This window comes from Orcinus orca, chromosome 10 (assembly GCF_937001465.1).
Source record: "Orcinus orca chromosome 10, mOrcOrc1.1, whole genome shotgun sequence".
NCBI classification, from domain to species: domain Eukaryota; kingdom Metazoa; phylum Chordata; class Mammalia; order Artiodactyla; family Delphinidae; genus Orcinus; species Orcinus orca.
This window is the reverse complement of record NC_064568.1, coordinates 86,013,467-86,038,266: the sequence shown is the minus strand read 5'-3', so window position 1 is coordinate 86,038,266 and position 24,800 is coordinate 86,013,467. Positions and strand designations below refer to the sequence as shown.

The 24,800-nt window shown below is 42.4% G+C and overlaps 1 protein-coding gene across 6 annotated transcripts in view; it reads right to left on the bottom strand.

Annotated features, from left to right (window-relative positions):
* Positions 1-19,530: 19,530 nt before the first annotated feature.
* Positions 19,531-24,800, bottom strand: part of LOC101281745 (cytidine monophosphate-N-acetylneuraminic acid hydroxylase) — a 100,357-nt gene continuing 95,087 nt past the window's right edge. For all 6 annotated transcript variants that reach the window (XM_049715475.1, XM_049715476.1, XM_033434759.2 and 3 more), the window contains 2 exons: positions 23,570-23,666; positions 19,531-20,844 (listed from right to left, as the gene is read on the bottom strand). In XM_049715475.1, coding sequence (XP_049571432.1) covers positions 23,591-23,666 — 76 coding nt within the window. In that variant the 3' untranslated portion in view covers positions 19,531-20,844; positions 23,570-23,590. The remainder of the gene's footprint in view (positions 20,845-23,569; positions 23,667-24,800) is intronic.

Below are 24,800 nucleotides of genomic sequence, written 5' to 3'. Positions count from 1 at the left end.
AAAGTGACATTCACGTTACCAAATTTAGCCCAAGATAATCCATAAGCTTGCAGAAGGCAGAAACTCTGCCCTCTATCTTTTGTATCCCTCATGGTGCCACTGAGGCAAAACTGCCAAGAGAGGGGGGTTGGGGGGTGTCATAATCACAACTAACCAGAGGTATGCTTTAGTCTCTGTCCCTTGTTTTCTTCGTCTTAAAATGGAAATAACCTGCACACCCCATGGGGTTGTCGAGATGAAATGAGATAAAGGTAAAATAACTCTTTAGTGGGGCTTCCCTGGTGGCGCAATGGTTAAGAATCCGCCTGCCAGTGCAAGGGACACGGGTTCGAGCCCGGGCCCGGGAAGATTCCCACATGCTGCTGGAGCAACTAAGCCCGTGTGCCACAGCTACTGAGCCTGCACTCTAGAGCTCACGTGCCACAACTACTGAGGCTGCGTGCCACAACTACTGAAGCCGGCGTGCCTAGAACCCGTGCTCTGCCACAAGAGAAGCCACTGCAATGACAAGCCCGCGCACCACAACAAAGAGTAGCCCCCACTCGCCGCAACCAGAGAAAGCCCACACACAGCAACAAAGACCCAACACAGCAAAAAATAAAAATAAATGTATATAAAAAATAACTCTTTAGGGGTTGGTAGAGTGTGGGAATGCTCTTCGTCCAATTGGCATTATGCCTAGAGGTGAAGGGAGGACGTTCCAGAGCCGCAGTGCCCGGGTACAGACTCTTAGCAGCATCATGAATTTAACATCACTGTACCTCAGTTTCTTCATCTGTAAAATGAGGATAAGAACAAGAGCTGCTGCCTTAGGGTCATGCTGATGATTTAGTGAATTAATACACTCAAAGGGCTTTGGGTTTAGCATCGGCGAAATGCTCCATGTCATCAGTGGCCACTGGTCACTAGCCACGCAATTTTGTGAAAGTTAGCAAATTCCCTGGGTCTCACTTTCCTTATTTACAAAATGAGGTGGTCTGGGATACATTACATCAAGAGTCCTGGGTTTCAGTTTCCTATTGCTCCTATAACTAATCACCACACATTTAGTGGCATAAAACAACACAAATTTATTATCTTACAGTTCTGGAGGTCAGAGTCTGAAAGGGTCTAACAGGATTAAAACTGAGGTGTCCGCAGGGTTGCATTCCTTCTGGAGGCTCCAGAGGAGGATCTGTTCCTTGCCTTGTCCAACTTCTAGAGTATTCCTTGAATCGATTTCCAGGTTATCTTTCCTAGCCTGAGGGACCATGACCTGGGCCTTTATATCGAATGTAGTGACTTGGCAATTGTGGGTCTCGTGGGACTTTGTTGGTCCAGACAATTGCTGCTGGACCCTGAGCCCTCACTGGTGTGACTGCATCCCAAGCTTCAGTTTCTGAAGCGAGGGGAGGGTAGACACCAAGATGAGGACAAAAGCTATGGAAGGCAGCCATTGAGATTTTATTGACTGTTGCAACTGGACATAATTCCCTAGAGTGATACACTCAGCATAAGAAAGCTGTGTGTTTGAGAGACCTAGGATAGCTGTTCCAACAGTCTGGTCTGGTCTTGACCTGTACAACTGCTAACTGCAACACATTTCTGCTCATCATGTCACTTACTATAAACCAAATCAGGTAGCCGCCAGCTAGGCAAATTAGAGACAAGGGGAAACTCAGGGAGGCTGTTAGGGTGTTGTCGTCATGCTTCCTTCTGTTGTTACCTTCTTTCACCATTTGGCTCTTGCAAGTCTGTGCCCACGATGAACTTGAACGTGGAGCATGTCGTACAAAATGAAGTACGCTTTTTTATTTTTGCAATCAGTATCAGACCTTCTTTCCTCCTCATTAAGCCACACATTTCCTCAAGCTTCTGCCGCATGAGTCACTGCTTTTCTGATGTACATAATTTACAAGAGCAGATGAGAGGGAACAGTGGGCCAGAGGGGGCGGAAAGTACAGTTAGGTCTAAAATGAGAGGCAGCTGAAAAGTTTGCGTTTCGTCTTCTCTTGTGAATTTAAATACAAATCTTGCCAGTTTACTCCTTACTATCATGGAGGGACCTGGAGGTGGGGGGCAAAACTAGAAACAGAAGATTCGCCTCCATCTCTTACTGTCATTCTTTCCAGTCAGGTTGGCAACGCTGCAGATCCCTGGCTCACACCATATGGTTCCTTCTCCTGACTCTTCCAGCTTTCTCTCTTCCTTTATCAAGTACACACTCATAAATGCCTGCAGTAGATGGTGTGTGGAGTGTTATTCTCCCAAGGAACATTTTCCTCTGTGTTAAGTGTAGGATATCAATTTTTACTCTTCTCTGGGCTTGTGATGCTATTACATTTTCATAAGTTGCAGAATTTCATGGCAAAATACAGAGTCTGCTAGGAGGAACGTGTTAAAAAGAATATGGAGAAAAGCATAATTATGTGATCCTTGCTGTTACATTTTTCCTTCAACTCATTTTCAATAAATGGAAGCTAAATGTTATATTCAGGAGAAATATAAGGGGCACCAGCATGTCTGTTTCTACTTTAAAACTGTCCTGGGGAGAAACAGACCTTCAATTACTCAGTGGAGAATGGAAATTGCTAAGCCACGGCACACTGTGCTCCTTTTAAAGAAAGCCACTTAGGAAAACTTGGTATTCTTTTAAAATAAAAGCTTATTAAACACCAGGAGAAAACAACAGCATAGCATCTGATTTATTTCTCTCCTGTCACAAGCACACCCAAAAAGGACAGAGAGTTTTGTTTATTCTTTGGAAACTGGAATGGGATTGAGAGCCAGATTCTAGCTGTGGCTATTGGGCTGTCAATCTACCTGCATTGATTACTTACCAAGAAATAGGCTTTGTGTTGCATGCTTTAAGTAGCTATGCAATTTTACTTAATTTCCCCATATTCTTATTAATAAGTGGTTATTAGTAATCCTATTTTACAGATAATAGAGTAAAGGCTAAAGAGTGGTTACTCTAAATAGCAATGATCTAATACAGTACTTTACAGATTTTAATTTCAGATCACTGTCACGATAATCCTGTACCCATTTTGTAGGTGGTGGAACTGGGGCAGAAAGAAGTTCAATAATTTGCAGGGCTTACACAGCAGCAGGTGGCTGGGATGAAATTTGAGTTCAGATAGCCCAGCTCTGTGTTTAACCACAACCTATATTAACTCTTCACATTAAGTAATTTAAAAACACTGCACTGTAACTACGTACTATGCTCTACATACTCAGTGCTTCTTAAGTTTGGCAATACCGTTCTGTTTTTGAAATATGTCCCATGTAGCCTTGGCAAAGGCTATTACTGAATAATAAAGAATTAGAACATTTGACAACTCTTAGAGAATTATCTTAGACAACACCACATGCAAAAGCGTCATGTTAGAGAATATGAAACTGAGGCTCAGACACGTTAGGGGACGCATCCAAGCTTGCACAGCAGGTTGGTGGCTTCGGGCCAAGTCTTCACCCACCCCATCTCCCAAACTCAATACAGTGTTCTTTCCTCCGATGCTGAGGTCAGATTTTCCAGGAGATTTTAGGCCTAGAACATTTTTGAAGGATGGTTTTTGTGGAGTAGAGACAGAGAATTTTGAGTTGGATGATACAAGAGAGGCAATGAGCCAGAGAGGGGGCAGTGCCTGCATTTCACCTGCTCTCCTCCTGTCAGACACAGCCCATCCCTGCCCCCTCCCTCCTCCTCTTCCTCCCTCTCAAACTGCTTCTCCACAGCACTTCCCATCTCAGTGAAGCAGCCACACCTTCCATCCACTGCTCCCACCAGAGACGTAGGTGATCCTCCTTGCGCCCTCAGCCTCCTGCCCACATTCGGGCCAACAGCTGATCCAATGGAATCTACCTCCTAGTTCCCTCCCAGATCCTCCCTCTAGCTGTCCCCACAGCCATGACCCTGGACCAAACCACCACCATCTGTCATGTGAGCTGCCTTGACAACCTCCTCATTGGTGTCCTCCTGTCCCACTTTTGCCACCCACCCCAATCCATTTGCTCTTTATAGCCAGAGTAATCTTTGGAAAATGCATGTCTGACCACATACTGCCACCACTCAAACACTTTTAGTAATGTACTTCCTCTCAGGAAGTACATTCCTTAATCTTACTTCCAAGCTAACTGCTCCCACAACAGTGGAGAAGAGGAGATACGTAATGAAGATGTTAAGCCAATGGAATCGATGATTGATTTATTGGAAGAGAGAGAGAAAGGAGCCATTTGGGAGATGACATCCAGGGTCCAATTTGAAGCACTCACCACCTGGGCACAAAAGAGAGAAAGTGCCCATGCACTGAGTTTAAGCTTTGGAAGGCAGAGACCCAGACCACGCCCAGAGAAACAGTTAGAGGAATGACTATGAAAGAAGCTGGGTGTGAGCTTGCTAATTCGGCCAGGCAATGTCTGTCCCAAGAGCCCTCGAAATTTACAACCACTATGAGGCCTCACAGAAGAGACTTGTTTTCTTCTGTGATTAAGGGCCCAGATATTTTTAGTTTGGAAATAATTTATTATGCAAGTCGTGCCTGAGTGACATCAGTGGAGCAGAGTTGCCCTTACGTGGCACAGTAGGGACAAGAACAAGGTCCGTTTTCCCAGCTGACTCCACCAGCCCAGTGGAGCAGCCTTGACTTGGGCAGAAGAAAAATGTTACAGCAGTGATTGGTGTAACCATTGTGGTGGCTTCCTCCGGGAATACTCAAGATGTGGAGGAGAAATACTTCCTTATTACATCTACTTTTAGAAAATTCAACTCCTCTTAGTGGCATGGACATATATATGCTACCAAGTGTAAAATAGATAGCTAGTGGGAAGCAGCCGCATAGCACAGGGAGATCAGCTCGGTGCTTTGTGACCACCTAGAGGGGTGGGATAGGGAGGGTGGGAGGGAGGGAGATGCAAGAGGGAAGATATATGGGGATATAGGTATATGTATAGCTGATTCACTTTGTTATAAAGCAGAAACTAACACACCATTGTAAAGCAATTATACTCCAATAAAGACGTTAAAAAAAAAATTCAACTCTTCTTTGATCTTAATGTCACTGGATTTGGACTCTTCCCAGGCTTGTCACATGAGGAGGGGGTGAAAGACTCCATGATTAGAGGGCAGGTTCTCTTCTTTTTACCTTCAGAAACCATAGCGTCAGAACCTTCCAGACCTTTAGAGCTGGAGAGACCTCAGACATCACTGCTCCACTCTTTCATTTCACAGAAGAAACAGCAGAGACTCAAAGGGGATAAATGTCTTGTCAGTGGCACAAAACCACTCAGTTCCTAAGGCAATATTAATACTCAGTTGTTCTGATTCATGGTTCAGGGCTCTTTCCATATTCGCAAGTCATTACAAAGACGTCTTAGATATAAAATATTTGTGTTTTTCAGCAATGTTTTAAACATTGTATTTTATGCATGAACAAATAGCATAACAAGGACTATATTTTTAAATTGTGCTATAAAACGAGACATTCTCCAAGCTTCACCCAGCTTGTTCCCAAAGGGATATTTATCTAACTGGAGTAACGTGTATTTTTATGTATCTTTAGGATGGAGGGGGAAGAGACTGAAGGGAGATAAAGGAAGAAACAGTAAGGGAATCTTCTCTCCGTGACGTTTCTGCCAGGGGTCCTGGACTTGTGGGGATCTATCTACGCTGCTTGAGGGAGGTCTTCAAAGGAGCCTGGAGGTCTCTTCCTTACCCGGTTCATCTAATTCAGGTTTTAAATATGCAGTAGGCACTGGGTACACAAAGATGCATAATACATGGCTTTGCCCTGGAGAACTTAAAATCCAGCAGGGAATGTAGACGGATGCACAAATTAACTCCATTACCAGATCCAATGTGATTGGTATTAGAGCAGCAGCATCAAGTCTTTTGGGAGCTGGATGTCAGAGAACCAGTTCTGACCGGAAGAGCAAATCCAAGGCATTTGAGTTATGCCTTAAAGACAGGCTGTATAGCAAGGGGTGGAGAGGAATGAGAAAAAAAGGCATTGCAGCCAAAGACTCACATGAGCAAAGGCCATGGGAGGAAATGAGGGGGCACTGCGAACCGAGTGAAAGGAGGAGGGAAGGAGGGAGCAGAGAGTGTGGCCTGCAAAGGCAGGGCTGTGGGGAGGCACCACAGCGGGGGTGGAACAAGCCTTCTGGTCGTGGTAAAGAAGGTGAACTTGTTCTGGCCTCCGGGGGCCTCCCTCACCAATTGGCTGATCTGCCTCCCAGCCGTCAGGAGCCCTCAGTTCTCAGGCTTCCGCCCTTCACCAGGGCCGGCCTGACAAGGAAGTGTCGAAGATGCTACTTAGACCACAGGGCGTTGCCACGTAAAGGAGTCAGGGGGAGGTGATATCTCGAGACGCCAGCAGCTGCTCACTTAGAGCCTCGGAGAGTGGGGAGCAGCCCTCATGGACCCGTCTGGTTCCCACGTGCGGTGCTGAGGTCGGGAGCCTGAGAAGAAGGCACTGAGGGGAAGACCTGTCTGCGGGAACTACCTCACACTAAGCAAAGTCTCAACAGAAAGACAGATGCAAATCAGAAAGGAAGTATGTTCACGTACAGAGGAAGAAAAACTGCCAAGGAAATGAAACATGTAGATACCTGGTCGGGACATATTCGAAAGTGAAATAAACTTAAAATAGACACTGGGCTAAATGTTTCGGGCGGCATTATTTCCCACGCATCGGGAAAGCCAAATGCTAACCAGAATTTTGCTTAGTGAGAGTAAAACCTGAACCAAGTGAGTGAGTTAGTTGGCCGGTGCCAATGGTAACTGTCATCGAGTTAAGATAACCAATTCATTCTGGTGTGCCAGAGACTGTCCCAGTTTGAGTGCTGAAAGCTGTACGTTCTGGGAAATCCCCCAGTCCTGGGGAAACCAGGACGGTTGATCACCCTCTGTCAGGTTATAATGGCCCAGAGCTTCTCTCTCCTCTCTTCAGAGGTTTACCTCTACAAAGGACTGGACATCTATGTCACTGGGGCTCCTTCTCTCCTGGACAGTGCTGAATGAACTCTGGCAAATCCCAATTGCTTTATAGTTCTTCCTTATTCTCCCGTGCTTCCTTCCTATATCTAATGCCATAGATTCATCGTGAGACTGTGAAGCAGACCTACAGATTGTCTCCCTCAGTACCGTTCCCTCCTGCAGTGCGCCTTCCTGCTCTGTAGCGGTGGAAACCTACAAGCATCCTGCAGGCTGGCCTGCAGCTAGGGCTCCTCACAGGACTCAGAGTCCGCCAGGCCTGTGCACTGATGTGAGTCTTGATGGAGCGAGTGGGCAAAGCAAGCTGTTGGCCTTGTGTAGGGAGAGCAGGCCTTGTGGCCAGTGTGATCGATAGCTTTTATTCTGCTAAAAGCAGCAGGAGCAGGGCAGCTTGTAGACTCAGAAGCTCCCTGATCATGCCACAGGCATGGTGCTTCTGGGGCCCTGCTGGCTATAGCTCCCAGTTCTTTTGAGAAGTTCAGGCTAGATTGTGTACCTTCAGCCCTCTTAGTGATTTTATGAGCTATCATAATTCTTCTTTAGCATAAATTAGCCAGAAGACCCTGTAGTTTACAAGGAAACACAGACTGATACGGAAGGTAAATAAGATGCCATCACCAACAGCTTAATATTTGCTTCCTGGATGCTGCTTTGGAAGGAACTCTGAGGCCTCATCCAGGCTCAGTGAGCAAGGCTGCTCTGATGGACTGGGGGTCTCTGTTAGGATACCAAAGGGGGAATAATTGCAGCTTTGCCATCTGTGGTTAAGACTATTGACAAAACCATGTCTTTCTTCTTTTGTTTTACAACAATACTGTCATCTTAAAGGTATCTTCTACTAAGGTGTTGATTTTGTGAGTTTAACACTGGAGATCAGAAATTTTAGATGGATAACTTTAATCTTAGAAGTATAAGCTACAATTGTATTTGATATCAAGGGTTGAATAATTGTTGACATAAGTTCTTGAAGAATGTAAATGTTCTGTTGAAAATCTCCTGCTCAGCAAAGATAAAGAAGATGAAAAAATGTTCCATTCTAGCAAGTATTACGTATTCACTATAAAGATCTATATATTACAGTATTTATATATTACATTTAAGGAGCGTTGTAAAGAGTGGCTAAAGAGAAGGAATGAAGATCTTACTGAAAGTTAAATCTCTATTTCTTATACTCATTTACTATTTGCTTTACTATCCAATAGTTTAGAATAAAATTTTGTTTACTCCTGCATAAAGGTTGTAATATGTGCTTGAAAGAGGAAATTGTATTTGTTCCCTTGATCGTAGAACATGACTCTTATAGGAAACTGAATCTTCTCACTTAAACTATGAATGAAGTTATCAGCCTTGCGTTATTTTCTCTTCCACTATATACAGTGCTCATTTCTCCTGTTAGACAGTGAGCACTTTGGCTGAGTCTTCGTATGTCTGTAAGAGCATTCATCAAGCCACTCAGACATAATCTAAATACAACACACAGCACGATTTCTCTGACAGTTCTTAGAGTCTGGGGTTCCTCCTTGATTCTCCCTTGTATCACCTCCACCTGAAAAGGCTCATCTCTCTTAGGAGGGGTTTTCTCTCCCAGGGAGATTTCTACTCTCAAACTCAGGGGGCCCAAAGGTGAGGCTGTAGTGGGGATGTTATAGGCCATGCAGCTGCTAACATCACATTGCCCAGGCATTGCCTGTTATGACACCCGGAGTCTAATGTGGGTGAAACTCCTGTGCACCCAACCTGGGGCACGAGGACCAGAAAAGGAACTTTTGGAGTTGAAAAGAACTGGAGACAAATTTCAGTTTCTTACTCATTTCATCAAGAGCAGGCGTTCTCCCTAAGAGTCTTTTAGTTGCAAGCAACAGAAATCCACTATAAACATTATCCGAGTTTGTTTTTTTAAGCGAGGGGGGAGTATTTATAATAACATGTTACAGCAAATGTTTCAAGCAGGTCTCTGAGGAGAGGACCACCACCAGGGACCTGGGCAGCAATCAGTCAGACTCTGCCTGGCCTTCACTTACTCTCAAGAGTCACAAAATCTGGGCTTCCCTGGTGGCGCAGTGGTTGAGAGTCCGCCTACCGATGCAGGGGACACAGGTTCGTGCCCCGGTCCGGGAAGATCCCACATGCCGTGGAGTGGCTGGGCCCATGAGCCATGGCCGCTGAGCCTGCGCGTCGGAGCCCGTCCACCGCAACGGGAGAGGCCACAATAGTGAGAGGCCCACGTACCGCAAAAAAAAAAAAGAGTCACAAAATCTAACCTGGACTTCTGAGCACTCAGCTGCCCTCCTGGCCTCGTGGGCAGTGTGTGGCACTGGAGTTAAACCAGAGGAGTGAAGCCTGACTGCACCCTTTCAAGCTGTGTGACCTTGGATAAGCTACTAAACCACTTGAGACTTGAGTGTCCCTGACCTTGGATGAGAACAGCTACAGCTCTGACCCCACAAGGTTGTGCTGAGGCTCCGATGAGCTCATCCATGTGAATACAGTGCCAGCACTTCATATTTATTAGCTATTAATCTGGTTACATCCTCTTTTTTCTCTCCGTGGATTGGTTTTCTCCGCTTCACTGGGCCCATGTCCAAGCTCAGCCAGCCCACATGGGGACCTCACTTCTAAGTCCACACGACCCCCAGCCAGGCCAACAGCCAGACGGCACAGGATTCTCTCAGTCCCCAAACCAAAATCTCGGGAGAAAGAATCTCCTTGGCTGGACTGTGGTCATGGAGACAGAGGAACTCAGCTGTGGAGGGTGGCATTGCATGTGTGTGTGGGCATAGGGTGGAGAGATGGGAGTGGAGGGGGCCATGGTAGTTCTCAAAGAAAAAAAGGGTGTCTTTACGGGCTGGTTAATCCTCCCCAAAGGGGTGAGCCCAGAAAGCCTGCATTTTGTAATCTTTCGTGATAAAGAGCCAAAAAGGCCTGGGAGTTCTCCCTTCCTCCAGGGTGGCCCATAACTGGGAGTGTCAACTGCTGGTGAGGGAGTCTGAAAGCCCAGCAACCTTGCCCTTGCGTGGGGACACACCCTGAGGTATAATTCACCCTCCAGAGCTCCCCTAGAGGATCGGGCTGAGGCAGGTATTTGACATGAGATGGAGCTTTTCTTGGGTTCTTCCCCTTCTCTGTCCATCTTTCCCTAACTTCCTGGCTTCCCTGGGAACATTTCCTTAATAAATCACTTACACATGAATCCTGCTCTCAGGACCTGTTTCTGGAGCTCAATTTAAAACAATCCCACAGATCAAAAAATGAGTCTGAACTCATTTGTGAGCCATTAATGAATGTAACTGATGTCCATGGGAAAGGGATTCTTTCCATCTTCTGAGGTTTGGTTTTGTTTCTCACCCTTGCATTCTTCAGCAGGTCCCACCCACCGAGAGAGGCTGCTGGAGAGCCCAATCTCTCTGCGTTCAGAAAATGATCTTCTTTCAAAGAAAACAAGGAGGACAGCCACTCTGATTTTAAAAAAAAGAAAAAGAAAAGAAAGAAAGAAAGAAAAAAAAGACGGTTGGTCTGGTATGTGACCTGATTGTCTTTGCTGGCCCCCTTCCTCCCGCCAGCTGGGAGAGCCATTTTAACTTTCAGAAAAATAGACTCTTCCTGCCAAGTCAAGCTGCCCGTCTGAAAGCTAAACATGGGAAGGCCAGTAAATGAAGGCAGCATAAGAGGTGACATTTCTAGGACAAGCCGCCACCTTAGCTGATTCTTACATAGGAATACTCCTAACGCCTATTGCAGGGATTGCTACTGCTGGTTATGAGGATGAACACTTCGAGTGGATTTCAATGAGAACGGTTCTTACATGGAGAGATCATACAGGGCTGGCTGTGTCCTAGGCCGGAAGTCAAACAAGCTTCAGGACTGGCTCTCCTTTGGGCCAGTCTCAATGCCAAGCAGATAAGACAGTCCTTGGCATGGTGGAATTGGGCTGTCTCTACTTCTTCTTCCCACTTCAAAATATTCTGGCCACCTTGGCTTGACACTGAAGACTAAACTCCTACTGCACAAATCCACCTCTTTGGGCTGAAAACATGTCTATTGTTAAAATGTAAACCTTTTGAGGGAGGCAGCCCTGTTCCCTACCCAACCAGACACAGTGTAGTCAGGGGACAAAAGACACAGTTTAAATAATTACTGTTTTAAATTAAACCAGCAATTAACTAAGGAAGGCAGTATATCAGACTGGTTAATGGATTTTACTTTGAGGTTTAGATCTCAGACATGAGACCTTAGGCAAGATTCTGGGGGGCTCAGACTTCTGATTCTGTAAGACGGGGATGAGAGCACACACTGAGCTCTTACTTTGTCTTTAGGGGCTAAGCCCTTTCCGTGGATTAGTTAATTCCGTCATCATTACAAACTTAGGAGGCAGGTACTATTATTATCTCCATTTCGCACACCAAGGCACTGAAGCTCAGGGAGGTTAAGAGCTTACTCCAGGTCACACAATTAATAAATATCTATCTGGTGGGAGCTTTTTGGTGATTAAATGAGAAAAAGCTTATTATAAACTTAGCATATTGACTGAAAGCTAAGAGAAAGCCCTGGCTAAATGTGAGTCCTTAATGATGATAATTTAATATTCAGGATTATTGTTATCTTACATTTGGAATTTGGAAGGCACTAATTTGGATCGTCTTTCTAACCCGCCATATCCTAAGCGGACAGCACTGTTGACGTGAACCATCTCTGAGAGCCCCAAGAATCTGAAACATCCAGGTACTTCTTGATGCAGTTGGGAAAAGAAAATATTCACATGTATCCTTAAACCCAGAGAGTTATTTTTTTAAAAAAGCAAGTATCCTCGATGGACAGCAGGCAGCAGATTGGGGTGGGGAGGGAGAGAGAGAATAGTTGTTTAATCGTCCGACCCAGTTCCTCCCAAAAGGAGGCTCGTGTACTAGGAATGCATAACCAGGCATCATGGGCCATTCCACCCCCAAGAGCTGCTCACCTGCCTCCAGAAAAGCCATTAGCATCGCAAAGGACCTGTTTTACAGGTACTCAGGGAGAATGCTACATTTCCCTCCAGTCCTTGCAAAGGTCCTGCGGCCAAATGAGTTAATCAGAAGCACCTCCCTCAAGCCCTGAGTGACAGCCCAGGCAAAGGGCACAGGAGAAACACGGTCACTGGGAAATGCCACCCGCCTCCAGTCCACCTACCAGAGAAGTAGCACCTGAGGGGTTAGGACCAGCCCATTCAAGTTTCTAGATCAAATGGATGGTATGACCCTGGGCAAGTTAGTTAACTAGCTCTTTGAGCCTTGGTTTCCTCATTGGTAAAATAGGGATAATAAAACCTTCTTCCTATCTTGAAAGAAACAATGTATTTGAATCGCTCTGTTGTACACCTGAACCTAATATAATATTGTAAATTAGCCATCGCTCAATAAAAGGAAAAGCAATGTATAGTGTATGCTTAGCAGAGTGCCTGACACCTAGTAGAATTTCGTAAATGTTAACTATTGTTAATAATAAGTATTCATTGAAAATATCTCTGTGTTAGGAAGTGTGAGCACAGAAATATACAGACCCTGGCCTCCACAGCTCATGGACTCCAAGGGGAGACAAGGCTAATCACATAAAGTGATCAGCCATCCAGCGTGTGCTCAGCTGTTTGGTGTGACGAGGGTTCAGAGAAGAAAGAAGTGGGTACAGACAGGTGCAGGATGGACATGCCCAGGAGGTAAGCGATGAGGATGCTTGGGGTTTTGAAAGATGTAAAGAAAGAAAAAGCTCAATGGAAGCCAGCACAGGCCTGGAGGAGAGGCATGCTGGGTAAACGGGGCAGGTGGCGCTCCAGAAGGAAACAGGAGCTCCTTTCCCCTCACCTGAGCTATCCCAGCCGAGACCCAGAAGCTGGGATCAGCGGTGAGGCAGATCCTCTGACAGGAGTCACATGTCTACCACCCACCACTCAAGGGTTCTTCAAATCACAAGCCTCTAACAACCAGCACAGGAGCTGAGAATGATGGAAGCCACACTCTGCAATGACAGCCGGGTACAGGTTTCTCTAAAGCGACATTACATACAACAAACTGCAGATGATGCTGCAAATTTCGGATGTGAATCGCTCATTCATTTCCAATATAAATTGATGAAAACTCTTAGCTGAGTGTGATGATCAGATTGAACTGTCTGGGCTTTTACTGTCCTCTGGCTTTCCAGTTCCTACCACCCTCTGCGTCCGAAGTTATCCTACTGGGGGCTAAATTCAGGTAAATGCTAAAACTATCTAATTACTCATCAATGAAAATTCTTCATTTTAGCATAGCACTATAGGTTCAGAGTATCTTGCAATTATGTTCCTAAGGAGTTCTTGCTTTCTCTAATAAGCTTTGCAAACTATCAGTCTGAGCTGAATTTTTATCCTGGGAGGGATTTCTTCCTTTATTTGCCCAATTTTGCAGCACTGCTCTTCAGAGCACTTTTTTCTCCCATTTGCCTCTTTTCTCCCCTAGTCACTGATGGGAGATGAAAATGAATTTTGGTATTTTGTCCTCTTGAAGGGAAAAGTAAATTCTAGATGGGACTCAAGTTCCAAATGGTTCTCTTTGTGGGCAGGAACACAAGTGCCACGTTTCCTGGGTGATGTTGTTGAATAATAAGCTATCTGGCTTCATAAATACTTCATAAAAAGTATACAGTAATAACAATGATCATTATTATCGGACATGTGCCATTTTCAGAATTCACTGTAAGATCCATAGAGTTGCACCTGACTTCCTGGGCACTTCAGCTGGTGGGGGCAGGGCAGTTGGGACCCACTGTTGCAATAGTCATAAATGCTCTGGTCACTGGGTCCCAAATGTCTCGTTGAACTTCATACTTAATAATGTTTGTCTACCCAGAGGGCAACAGAATGTTTGTTCCTGGACTGTGAGGCCACTGATATTTTAATTTTTTTTCTAGGGAAATATTAGTCTGAGGATCTGGGAATATTGTTTCATTGCCTGGCCTTATAAGAATTTGCTTGATCTATTTTTGTAAGGGCAAATTAACCCTCATCCTAGAATTTTTTCAGGCAAAAGGGATAAATGAAAGTCTTTACTGCTGAAGAGGTTCCATTCACCTGAGTCAATTTTAGCTACTGAAATAATCAGCTCTATAAATGCCGTTTTAATGGAAACAAGGACTTCCCAGGTCCAGCTTGGACAGGTCCATGCTTCCAAAAGGAAAAAAAAAAAATCCCTTCTTTGTTCTTTTAGCTGGATTATTATTGGGCAGGTCCACCATCCTTTATCAGATTATTAGGAACACATGAGGCCCTTTCAGCAGGCCTATGCCTTTCAATTGTGTGATAGTTGTGGTAACACATAGCAGTACAATCCTCCCATCTTGGTGTTTTAATTATGTAAACAGAAGAATAAAACTACCCAACTTCCCATCCTCCCATAGACTGAGGCTGAGGAGGACACTAAGCATCTAACCCTTACAAAATGACATTTCAAGGGCTTCCCTGGTGGCGTAGTGGTTGGGAGTCCGCCTGCCGATACAGGGAACACGGGTTCGTGCCCCTGTCCGGGAAGATCCCACATGCCGCGGAGCGGCTGGGCCTGTGAGCCATGGCTACTGAGCCTGCGCGTCCGGAGCCTGTGCTCCACAACGGGAGAGGCCACAACAGTGAGAGGCCCGCGTATGGCAAAAAAAAAAAAAAACACATTTCAAAGTTAAGGGACTGTAACATTTGTGTACCGAAGGGAGGGTCCATTAAAAGGGAAATGGCTCAGACACAAAGCTCTTTCTTATGCCCGCTTGTCCCAAAGCTGCACAATTTGAAAAGAAGGTTTGGACGGGAGCGGGTGCGTGATGATGTCAAAGGACAAGAAGTGACACTGCTTTGACCCATAAAGCAAAGTCTGAACTCTGCTGTTTAGCAAGTCAGGAAACTATCCCTTCTGAAAATTTGAAACTGCTTTTTCCAAAAACAAACATTTGTCCCTCGATGAACGGTGGGTTTGATTCAACTGTAACCTGCATGTTTACTCAGAGGAAGCTCTAAGTGGACTGGGCTAAGAGGCCCACCCCTGCCCTGGACATGGGGGTCCTTGAGGCCAAAGCGGCAGGGCCTGCAGGTCTTGCAGCCATAAAGGCGGTGTTGACTGCGCCACTGATGCCCTCGAGGAATTACTGAGTAAATATTTCAGACCGGAGGAAATGCACTACCTGGGAACAGGCATGGTCCTGGGTCCGTTTCAACGGGTGGGAAAGGGTCCCCTAAATGGTGGGTGAGGGATGCCTGGGTGATATAGGAAGCAGGGCGTTTAACCTGTCTCCTCCCCTACAGTGAAGGCTGGGATCGTGCGCCACTCCAGGTGCCCTCCTGTAAAGGATTTGATGCCTCACGTGTTTTCCCACCAACACAGGGGAAAGCCATGTTTAGCGCACAGCTTTTAAGTTTTAACCTCCTGCTCCGCTGTTCCCTTAATTATCCCAACACTGGGGTGCAGTGGCCGTACCTTCAGTCTGCGAGGCGGTGGCGTGGCGACCGGACGACAGGTGTCCCGTGCCCTGCGGAGGAGCCGGGGAAGACGACTGCGAGCTTCCGAGGGACCACTGAGCCCTTCTCTTTCCAGATACACCAGAGAAAGAGGGTTCTTGAAAGAGTGAGAGCTGCTGCCTGAGTTACTCTGAAGACATCACTGAGCGAACGACACCCACCCCTCAGGCCCCATCCAGAAACCCGCCGAAGGGGTCGGTCTCGCGGGCCGCGAGGTTTGGATGCGCTCCTCTTCCGCCACCTACCGACGACATCAGCTCATTGCAGTTTCCAAAGGGCCCTAGGCTCCTTATGAAGTGGACCAAATCAGGATAAGGAGCAGTCCAGGAAACTCAAAACCATTCAAGGCACATTTTTCTGCCTTCAAATTAATATAGATTTATTGAGTCGTCAGGGAAAATACATATTCTTAAAATCTAGATGGCTTATTTTACTGAGTAAATTAACTCTGATTTTCAGCTGCCAAAATAATAATATATGGGAGTAAGAGGTAGGCAGAGTTTTTGTTACTGTCTTTCTTACATTAGCTTAATGCTTTAGAATACATAACGTATTGTGTATTTTTTTGTTGTTGCTGCTTTTCAGAAAAAAATGATCACCCTACAGGTAATGAAGGAATTTTTAGAAGAGGAATAGTACATGAGTAAGATTTGCAAGCAAGAGAGTGTGTTGGGCCTGCAGAATTAACATTATGGAGCTCCATGGGGAATGAACAAAGGCAAGTATAGCATGGGCGACTGTCCATATGTTTTAGCGGTCTGTACATTAGCTGGAAGACTGAGAAGGTGCTACCAAAAGCCCAATTGTCCGTATTCTTCGATTCAGTAATCCAACTTCAAGAATTCTATCCCGAGAAAAGAATCCCAAAATGTGAAAAAAGTAATACGGATGATAGTCTTTATAAGATTAGTTAATGCTCAGCAACAGAAGAAGTTATTGTTCCTTCAAAATATGGAATATTGCAGACATGAAAATAATCTTAACACATCAATATTAAAAAATGCATACCCAAGAAGATATAAAATAGTAAAAACAGAAATATCGAATAAAACTGGAAAAGAATATTTAAAATATCAAAACTGAGTTAGAGGGTGGATTTAGAGTCTACAATGCTATGTATACTAATATTTATGTTTTCCTAATTACATGATAAATACAGGAAAGCTTTCTTGTTATTACATTTAAAGTATACAGAAATATATTAAGAAATGAAGGATCCTGTTAGTAGATTGATGTAAGCTCTTCAGATCTTCTTCCTTGGAGTTACACACACACACACACACACACACACACACACACACACACACACACACGTACACATTACTATGTGTAGTGTTATTTTTTTTAGAAACTTTTTTTTTTTGGCCACACGGCTTGCGGGATCTTAGTTCCCCGACCAGGGATCAAACCTGAGCCCTCTGCAATGAAGCACAAAGTCCTAAACACTGGACCCCCAGGGAATTCCCTGTAGTGTTATTTTAACATAAAAGTCATAATATTGTATTACTTGCAACTTGATTCTTTTTAAAATCTGCATTATAGGTCTTTCTGGATCAACAGTATATATTTACTATTTATATTGTTTTTAACCACTATTGAATGTGATGTATTCTAGTACTTTAATTATGTCACAATTGATAGATACTTATTTCTTCTCATTTTAAAAATGTTAAATAATTTTGCAAATGATCTCTCCTGTATACTTATCTTGGTACACCTTATTAATGAATTTAAGCTTCATTTATTCATTGGCCACTTATATTTCCTTAGAGAATTTCCTATTCATATCTCTTGCAAAAGTTTCTATTTCATTGTTTACATTTTAAAATTTATTTGTTGGAGTTCTTTATGAATTTTAGATTTTTATTGAGATTTCACTGAATTTAGAGATTGGTACAACATAAAATATTTCCATCCAGAGCATAATATCTCTCCCTATTAGTTCTAGTTTTCTTTTATATCCCTTGACAAAATGTTATTGTTTTCTTTAGATCCTGTACACTTCTTGTGGGAATTTATATTACATAAGGAAGACATTTTCAATGGCTATTTACATAACTGAAATACTTTTTAACTGAAACAGTTACCAGCTCCAGTTGAAACCACAGCAGTTTCTTAAAGCTATAATGATCTGTCAAATAACTCAAAGAAGTATAATCATCAGCCTATAATTTGCTTGTATACAAGGGAAATCAATCAATAGATTGTTTTCATGTCCTCTTAACACACCAAAAATGGGATTTAGATACAAAAAATAAAAAGTAGAGACAGAGAGAAGAAAAACCACAGTTTGGGAATAGTAAACTTTGTTTTCCTTTCTTTGGCAAGCTACTTATTACCTGGCAGTAAACAAGGAGGCCAAGTGGGGTAGCTTGGGCAGCTGGGTCATCAAGGAAAATAATTCCAGTTACTTAATGGTCCTTCACAATCTTTAGGCATTTAAACTGTGACGTCTTCAAGACAGGATGTCTCTACTGTGTCTATTTTTCCCCTCCTTCTGCACCCCCACCTCCGTTAGGCAAGGTCTCAGCATTTCCCTCACTAGAATCTCTTAGATCCTTAACAGACGTGGAAATAAAGTTGCTGATAATAAATTTTTCCAAAAGCAAGTTGGCACATGATAAACTGATCTTAAAATTCTGAAGAAAAGACAAGTATAGCCTTGAAAATTTTCTTGGCTTATCATTTACTGAAAAGGGGGTTTTCAAATATCTTTGATTTGAATTTGTGTATTTCTTTTTAGTTATATCATTGTTTTATACATTTTGAAGCTCTTATTACGTACATATAAATTTAGATTTTTATAGCTTCCTGGGTAACTAAGACTTTTTACATTATGAGGTGTTCCTCCTTGTTTGACTTTAAGATAGCTATGCCATCTTTTTATTAGTATTTTCATGGTATGTATTTCCTCTGTTTTTTTCTTTCAAGCTTTCAATGTACTTAAGTATGTGTCTTGTAAGCAAAGAGTGTTTTTTCAAATCCAGTCTGTCAAACTGTCTTTTAATGACAGCATTTAATCCATTTACATTTAATGCAATTATTGATATAATCTACCATCTTGATTTTTACTTTCTATTGTCTCATTTATGGTTTTTTTCTTTAATTGGCTTCTTTCACAGATTAATATTTTTAAACTATTTCATTTTCCCTCTATGACCTTTGTGGTTACACATTCTTTTAAAATTTCTTAAGTGGTTACCCTAGAGACTACAAAATGTATTCTTATCAAGTGTGTGTCAGTTATTGGCTCTCAGCTTTAAATCCACTCTGTATTGCCGGCTATGCACAAAAGAATTATATCTCTTTTGCTAGCTAGTATGAAGCTTTGGGTGTAGAGGGCACTAGAGGGGCACTAGAGAAGGAAATGGTTTCTGTTCTGGCTCTCCTTAGTTTCTCCAGAGCTGGGCTCCTGAAGTATGAGATAAGCAGCAGCGCCCAGCATCTAGCTGTTACCCTGGGACCCTCTAAAGTGGCTTTAGGATTGTGCAGCCTGCAAGTCACCTCCCCAGGAATGGCTTTCCCAGCATCCCCTTGAACGGCTCTGAGCCAAGTTTCAAGGCATTCAGCTTGTCAGCCTTTTTTGGAATGGACAGATGCCTATTCATGGCATAAGGAAAACCAGTTCCTAATGCCAAGATTACCTCTGTGGGTTTCCTTTTTCTCCTGATTTGATAGGAGTGGAGATGGTGGAAAGTGGTTACACTCTGGGTATATTTTGAAGGTAAAGGTGACGGATCTGCTGATGCAGTGGATGTTCGAACAAGGTATAAAGAATGATTTCATAGTTTGGGGTTTAAGTCATGGAAATGAGATCTGGAATATGAGAGAGGGAAAGAGGGCAGGTGACGTGAGGTAGAAAAAGGAAGGGGGGGGTGATGTGGACACAGGTAGAAAAGAACCATTGAAGATGATTAAGGAGAGAAGTGAGGACATGTAGGGTCAATTGATTGAAGGTCTTGGTAATAACAAAGAATTGCTGGAGTCACGGTATCAGATGGCAATAACTAGGAAGACAGCAAGAGAATAAAGATAGGCTTGGTGGCGAGAAAACAAATTCGTATTTTAAAATAATCTTTTATTTGCTCATCATATACATTTTAACACATATTCTGTTGATATACATTTATTTTTTGGTGATAATTAAATAATTTATAAAATATATGCATAATGTAAATCACAAAATATATGCATAATGTGTGAAGTGGACCAGAGCCATCAAACTTCATTGGTGTTCATCTTTATGAGATGTAGATAATCAAGAGATTTAAGGAGATAAATTCCATCATTGGATTCTTGTTTCTTCAGAATTAAAGAGGTAGTATACATAATCAGAAAATCAATTTTGATGTTCAGATCAATGAGGGGTTTGTGTTACTGGAAAGAGCAATATGTAAAATAGAAATGTAGTTAACAATCACATATTCCTAGGGATAATGTGATAATCATGGGAATATCATCAGAAACTACAGACATTAGCAGAAATAAATTAGTTGCCTATTTTAACCATTGCAACAGCATTTTCAAATGTTCAGAAGAGGATTTCCTAATTTTTTTCAAGACATGGGTCTTTATTGTTCATTATTCTATCGATTTTGAAAATTATTGTCTATAAAACTCATTTTATCACTAGCTAGTGTTCGTATTTTTAGTCAAAAGATACCGCCATTTGTTAGAATTTATAATTTACATTAAATAACAGATTTTGTTACCGAATTAAAATACTTTCAGTTCCAATGAAAGTATTACATTTTAGGGTAGCCTCTGCAGCCTTGTTTTGGTAAATAGATGATTTCAACAAAGCTTTTTGAAAAATTGAAAACAGCTCATGAACACTTCTTACTCAATTAGATTCACAGACTCTGTTTGGGGAATCAATCTATTAAGGAACAAAATGTCTGTTTTTACATTCTCCTTTTTAAGTTCCATCTTAATTTTTTCTCTTCCCTATTTTCTTCTTATAGCCTCTCATTTATCTATTTCTCTTCTTTCTTCTCTTCTTCTAGCTTAACTTCTGCTCCCCCACCCCCTTCCTTTTTCTTCACTGTCTTCTAGGAAACCTTTTCTCCACCCGTTCTATTTCTTCTGTGCTTGGATTTACATCTCCTGTTATCTTTCTTTTCCACAGAGAAGTTGTTCCTATTGCGTTCATTGGTTCTTTTATAGAAAATTATGGACGGAATAAGTAAAATATTAATAATCTATGTAGTGATCCAACAAACATAAGATACGTGAACATTTCACAAATGCAACATGTAATTATCCACTGCTGATGTCAATAAGGCATGGTCTCTTTGGTATAAGTGTCTATGTTCAAGATGTAGCATCAGTAAATACTTGAATTTTTCATGTTGCTTGGTATCCCTGTGAACTAAAGATATTACTAATGAGCAACAGTATGAAACTCATTTTAATACTTTTTCTTTTTTTATTGCATTGGGGTGAATTTTTATTTTTAGTCTTTAGTTCAGGTTATATAGTCTATGATGCTTTAAGGTAAAAGAAGATCTAAAGCTGGAATGTAAACTGGAATTGACTCTCCTCCCAACTTTTTACAGATTCACCAAATGACTGGTTATAGGTCACATGACTCTCCTGTTTATTTCATAAGGTTGTTATAGTCAACATTTATTGTTCTCTTACCATGTGCCACTCACTCTTCTAGAAGGGCCTTAAGAACACAACACAACCCTGTGAGGTAGGTGCTATTATTATATTCACTTCACAGGTGAAGAACCGAGACACAGATTCCCCAAAGGTCACATAGTAGGTGACAGAACCAAGATTTTAACTCAAGAAGTCAGTTTCCAAGTCTGAAGTGTTGACCACCGTACTATTGCCTCCTTGATATTTGACCTTTTTTTCAGATCTGCTCCATCTCCAAGACCTTGGACTTGGCATTGTCTCGTTCAGCTGCCTCCTCACCTTTAATGCCTCCAGCTTTTTCGCAACTACTGCAGACGCTCAGCATCCCCATTGAGCCTCTTGACTCTCTTTATCCTCCCAGGGCCACTCATGCCTCGTTCCTGCTTTCCCTTCCTTCTCTGTCACACCAGGAGGACTTGCCATTGCTCTAATTCACCTTGTATTTTTCTACCTTTTAACTTCACCCACTCCTTCTGTCTGGAATATTCTATCATCGCTCCCTCCATTTCAGCTTATTAAAAATATTCCCCAACCTTCAAGGTGCTCTCCTAACGCCCCCTCCCTACCCCCCTGAAATACTACCTTTTCTGTAAAGTTCTTCCTGGTCATTGCAAAAAGTCAGATGTAATTTCTCTCTCCTCAGGATTCCCAAAACTAAGTTGGTACAACAAATATAGTGCTTACTAAGTCTGCCTTATAATCTAGTTGTATGTGAATTCCTTTCGCATCCCTTCTAGCCTATGGTAACTCAGAAGATCTAGGCTAGAGTATGGAATAAAGAACGTTACAACTGAAAAGAATATTCTATTTAGATCTTTAATTTTACTGGTAAGGACACCAAAGCTAAGTTTAAGATGTAAGTCACACTGACAGTTAAAGACGAAATTCACTTGTTCCTTCCTTCCTTAAATGCATATTATGAATAATACTGTGTGTGCACAGAGCACTGTGCTGAGTACTAGGGTTACGCAGGCAAAAGTGTCTACTTTTAAGAAATTCAGAGTCTACTGACTGGAAGAGACAATAGATTATTACAATACAACGTGATGGGATAGCTGTTTGTGGAATAAATAAATAAATGCATGAGTCAAGGAATTTACTATCTCTGTAGTGATATTATGTGATCTTTCCAATAACAAATGTATGGAAACAGGTTTTGTAGTTCAGTTTATAAAATCACATCCCGAGTGGTAGGAAGGAATGTCAAGTCTGGTTTGTGTCAGACAAGCTGATCTCCATCAGTCTGAAAAAGAGAGGGGTCTATTGAAATGAGGGGTGATGTTTTCCATCTCACTCCGTTTTTAGTTTTTCTCCTTTCAGTTTTGGTTGCTGCTTTTCTTTTTTGTGTTTATTTTTTTTCCAGTGTTTTTGTTTATTTTATTGCGATATAATGGACATACAGCACTATGTAAGTTTAAGGTGTACAGCATAATGATCTGACTTACCTATATCATGAAATGATGATCACATTAAGTTTAAGGAGCATCCATCATCTCATATAGAGACACAGTTAAAGAAGTAGAAACTATGTTTTCCTTGTGATAAGAATTCTTAGGACTTACTTTCTTAACCACTTTCATATGTAACATAGAGCAGTGTTAATTACATTTACCATGTCGTATATTAAATTCCTAGTGCTTAATTATCTTATAACTAGAAGTTTGTACCTTTTGGACACCTTCACCCAATTCCTCTTCCCCCTACCCCCCATCTCTGGCAATCACAAATCTGATCTCTTTTTCTTTGAGTTTGTTCGTTTGCCTGAAGTATAATTGACCTACAACACTGTGTTAGTTTCTGTCACACAACATAGTGATTCGATATTTCTATACATTTCAAAATGATCACCTCCATAAGTCTAGTTATGAAATGTCACCACACAAAGATATTACATTGTTATTGTCTCTATTCCCCACATTGTACATTTCATACCTGTGACTGCACCTGCAAGTTTATTTTTAAACTGAGGTTTGTACCTCTTAACCTCCCTCACCCATTTCCTTCCTCCCTCCACCCATCTCCCCTCTGTCAACCACGTTGTTCATTCTCTATTACTGTCTGTTATGTTTGTTCGTTTGTTTTGCTTTTTAGATTCCACATATAAGTGAAATCACACAGTATTTGTCTTTGGTTGCTGCCTTCCTTCATATGTTCAGGATTTAGCTCTGAACACTCACCGACCACCTAGCATAATTTTTGTCTTGTTTATTAATCGGCTGCATGTTCACCTCAACCAGACCAAAGATTCCATAGACTTTGGGCTGGAGGCACTCACTACTCATTTTATTTACTTGTTTTTAATCTTGAATGTTCTTCCTGTAATGTTAGCTCCTCTCATTCCCCGGAAAGTCAGGTTTTCTGATAGGCACGGTGCCTGCTTAATTCAGATGCCAAAGAGAGTGTGATGGGATGGATATAAAGGTGTCTCCCAGATCTACAGGATGCTTTACCTGGGAAATCTCAGGTCCTCTCTACCCACAGTACATCAGGAAGGACTTCCAGTTGGGTGGTGTTAGGGGGAGTTTTATTTGAAAATGGTTCCAAAACCTGTAAAAGAGATAAAGCAGAAAAATATGTTTTTGAAACTTCCATGCCTATTGTTTTGCCAAGATCTGTTGGGTACCTGGTACTCAGCTCTCCCTGAGGCAGCATTTTCCTGTACTGTTTCAGATGTTAATGTAGCTTCACATTTCCAGTGTGTTGAATGCAGTCCCTTAAAACATGACAACTGTGTCTTATTTTTAGTTTTCTGTGATGCGCCTTGCTTTAAGGAATTCTTATATGTTAAAATATAGATTTGTATTCTGTACACAAAAGGACCTGGTATTGGTGAAGGTGCAGGTAAATGTGTTGTACGTTATTTCTGGGGAGGTGAGCTGGCTTCCTAAGAATGATTTGGCGGCGTGCAACAAAAGTCTACACACTGAGTGCGTGTTGTATCCAGCAGCTCCACTACTAGGAATTTATCCTAAGAAATCACTATGAAAGTGTGCAAGGCACACCTACGTGTTTATTTGGCAAAACATCATTTCAAATAGTGAAAGTTAGAAACTTACAGGGTGGATCAAAGATTGTTCAGTAAACATGCAGGAACAAAAGTATGTATTATCCCAGTTTTTAAAAATTTTGATTGATTTATTTTAAAATAAATTTATTTATTTATTTATGGCCGCATTGGGTCTTCGTTGCTGCGCACGGGCTTTCTCTAGTTGTGGCGAGTGGCGGCTACTCTTCGTTGCGGTGCGCGGGCTTCTCATTGCAATGACTTCTCTTGCTGTGGGGCACAGGCTCTAGGCACGTGGGTTTCAGTAGTTGCAGCTTGCGGGCTCAGTAGTTGTGGCTCATGGGCTCTAGAGTGCAGGCTCAGTAGTTGTGGCGCACAGGCTTAGTTGCTCCAGCGGCATGTGGGATCTTCCTGGACCAGGGATCAAACCCGTGTTCCCCTGCATTGGCAGGCAGATTCCTAACCACTGCGCCACGGGGAAATCCAGTATTATCCCATTTTTATAAAAAAAAGTGCATGTGAAGAAAGATTAACTAGATACCAAAATGCAAATTGCTCTCTCTGGATGGTGTGATCATTTGTGGTTTTAACTGTTGTTTTTGTTTTGTTTTTGTATTTAAATTTTTTTTCAAATTTTCTGCAGTAGATATGTATGTTTTATGACCAGAAAAATATTT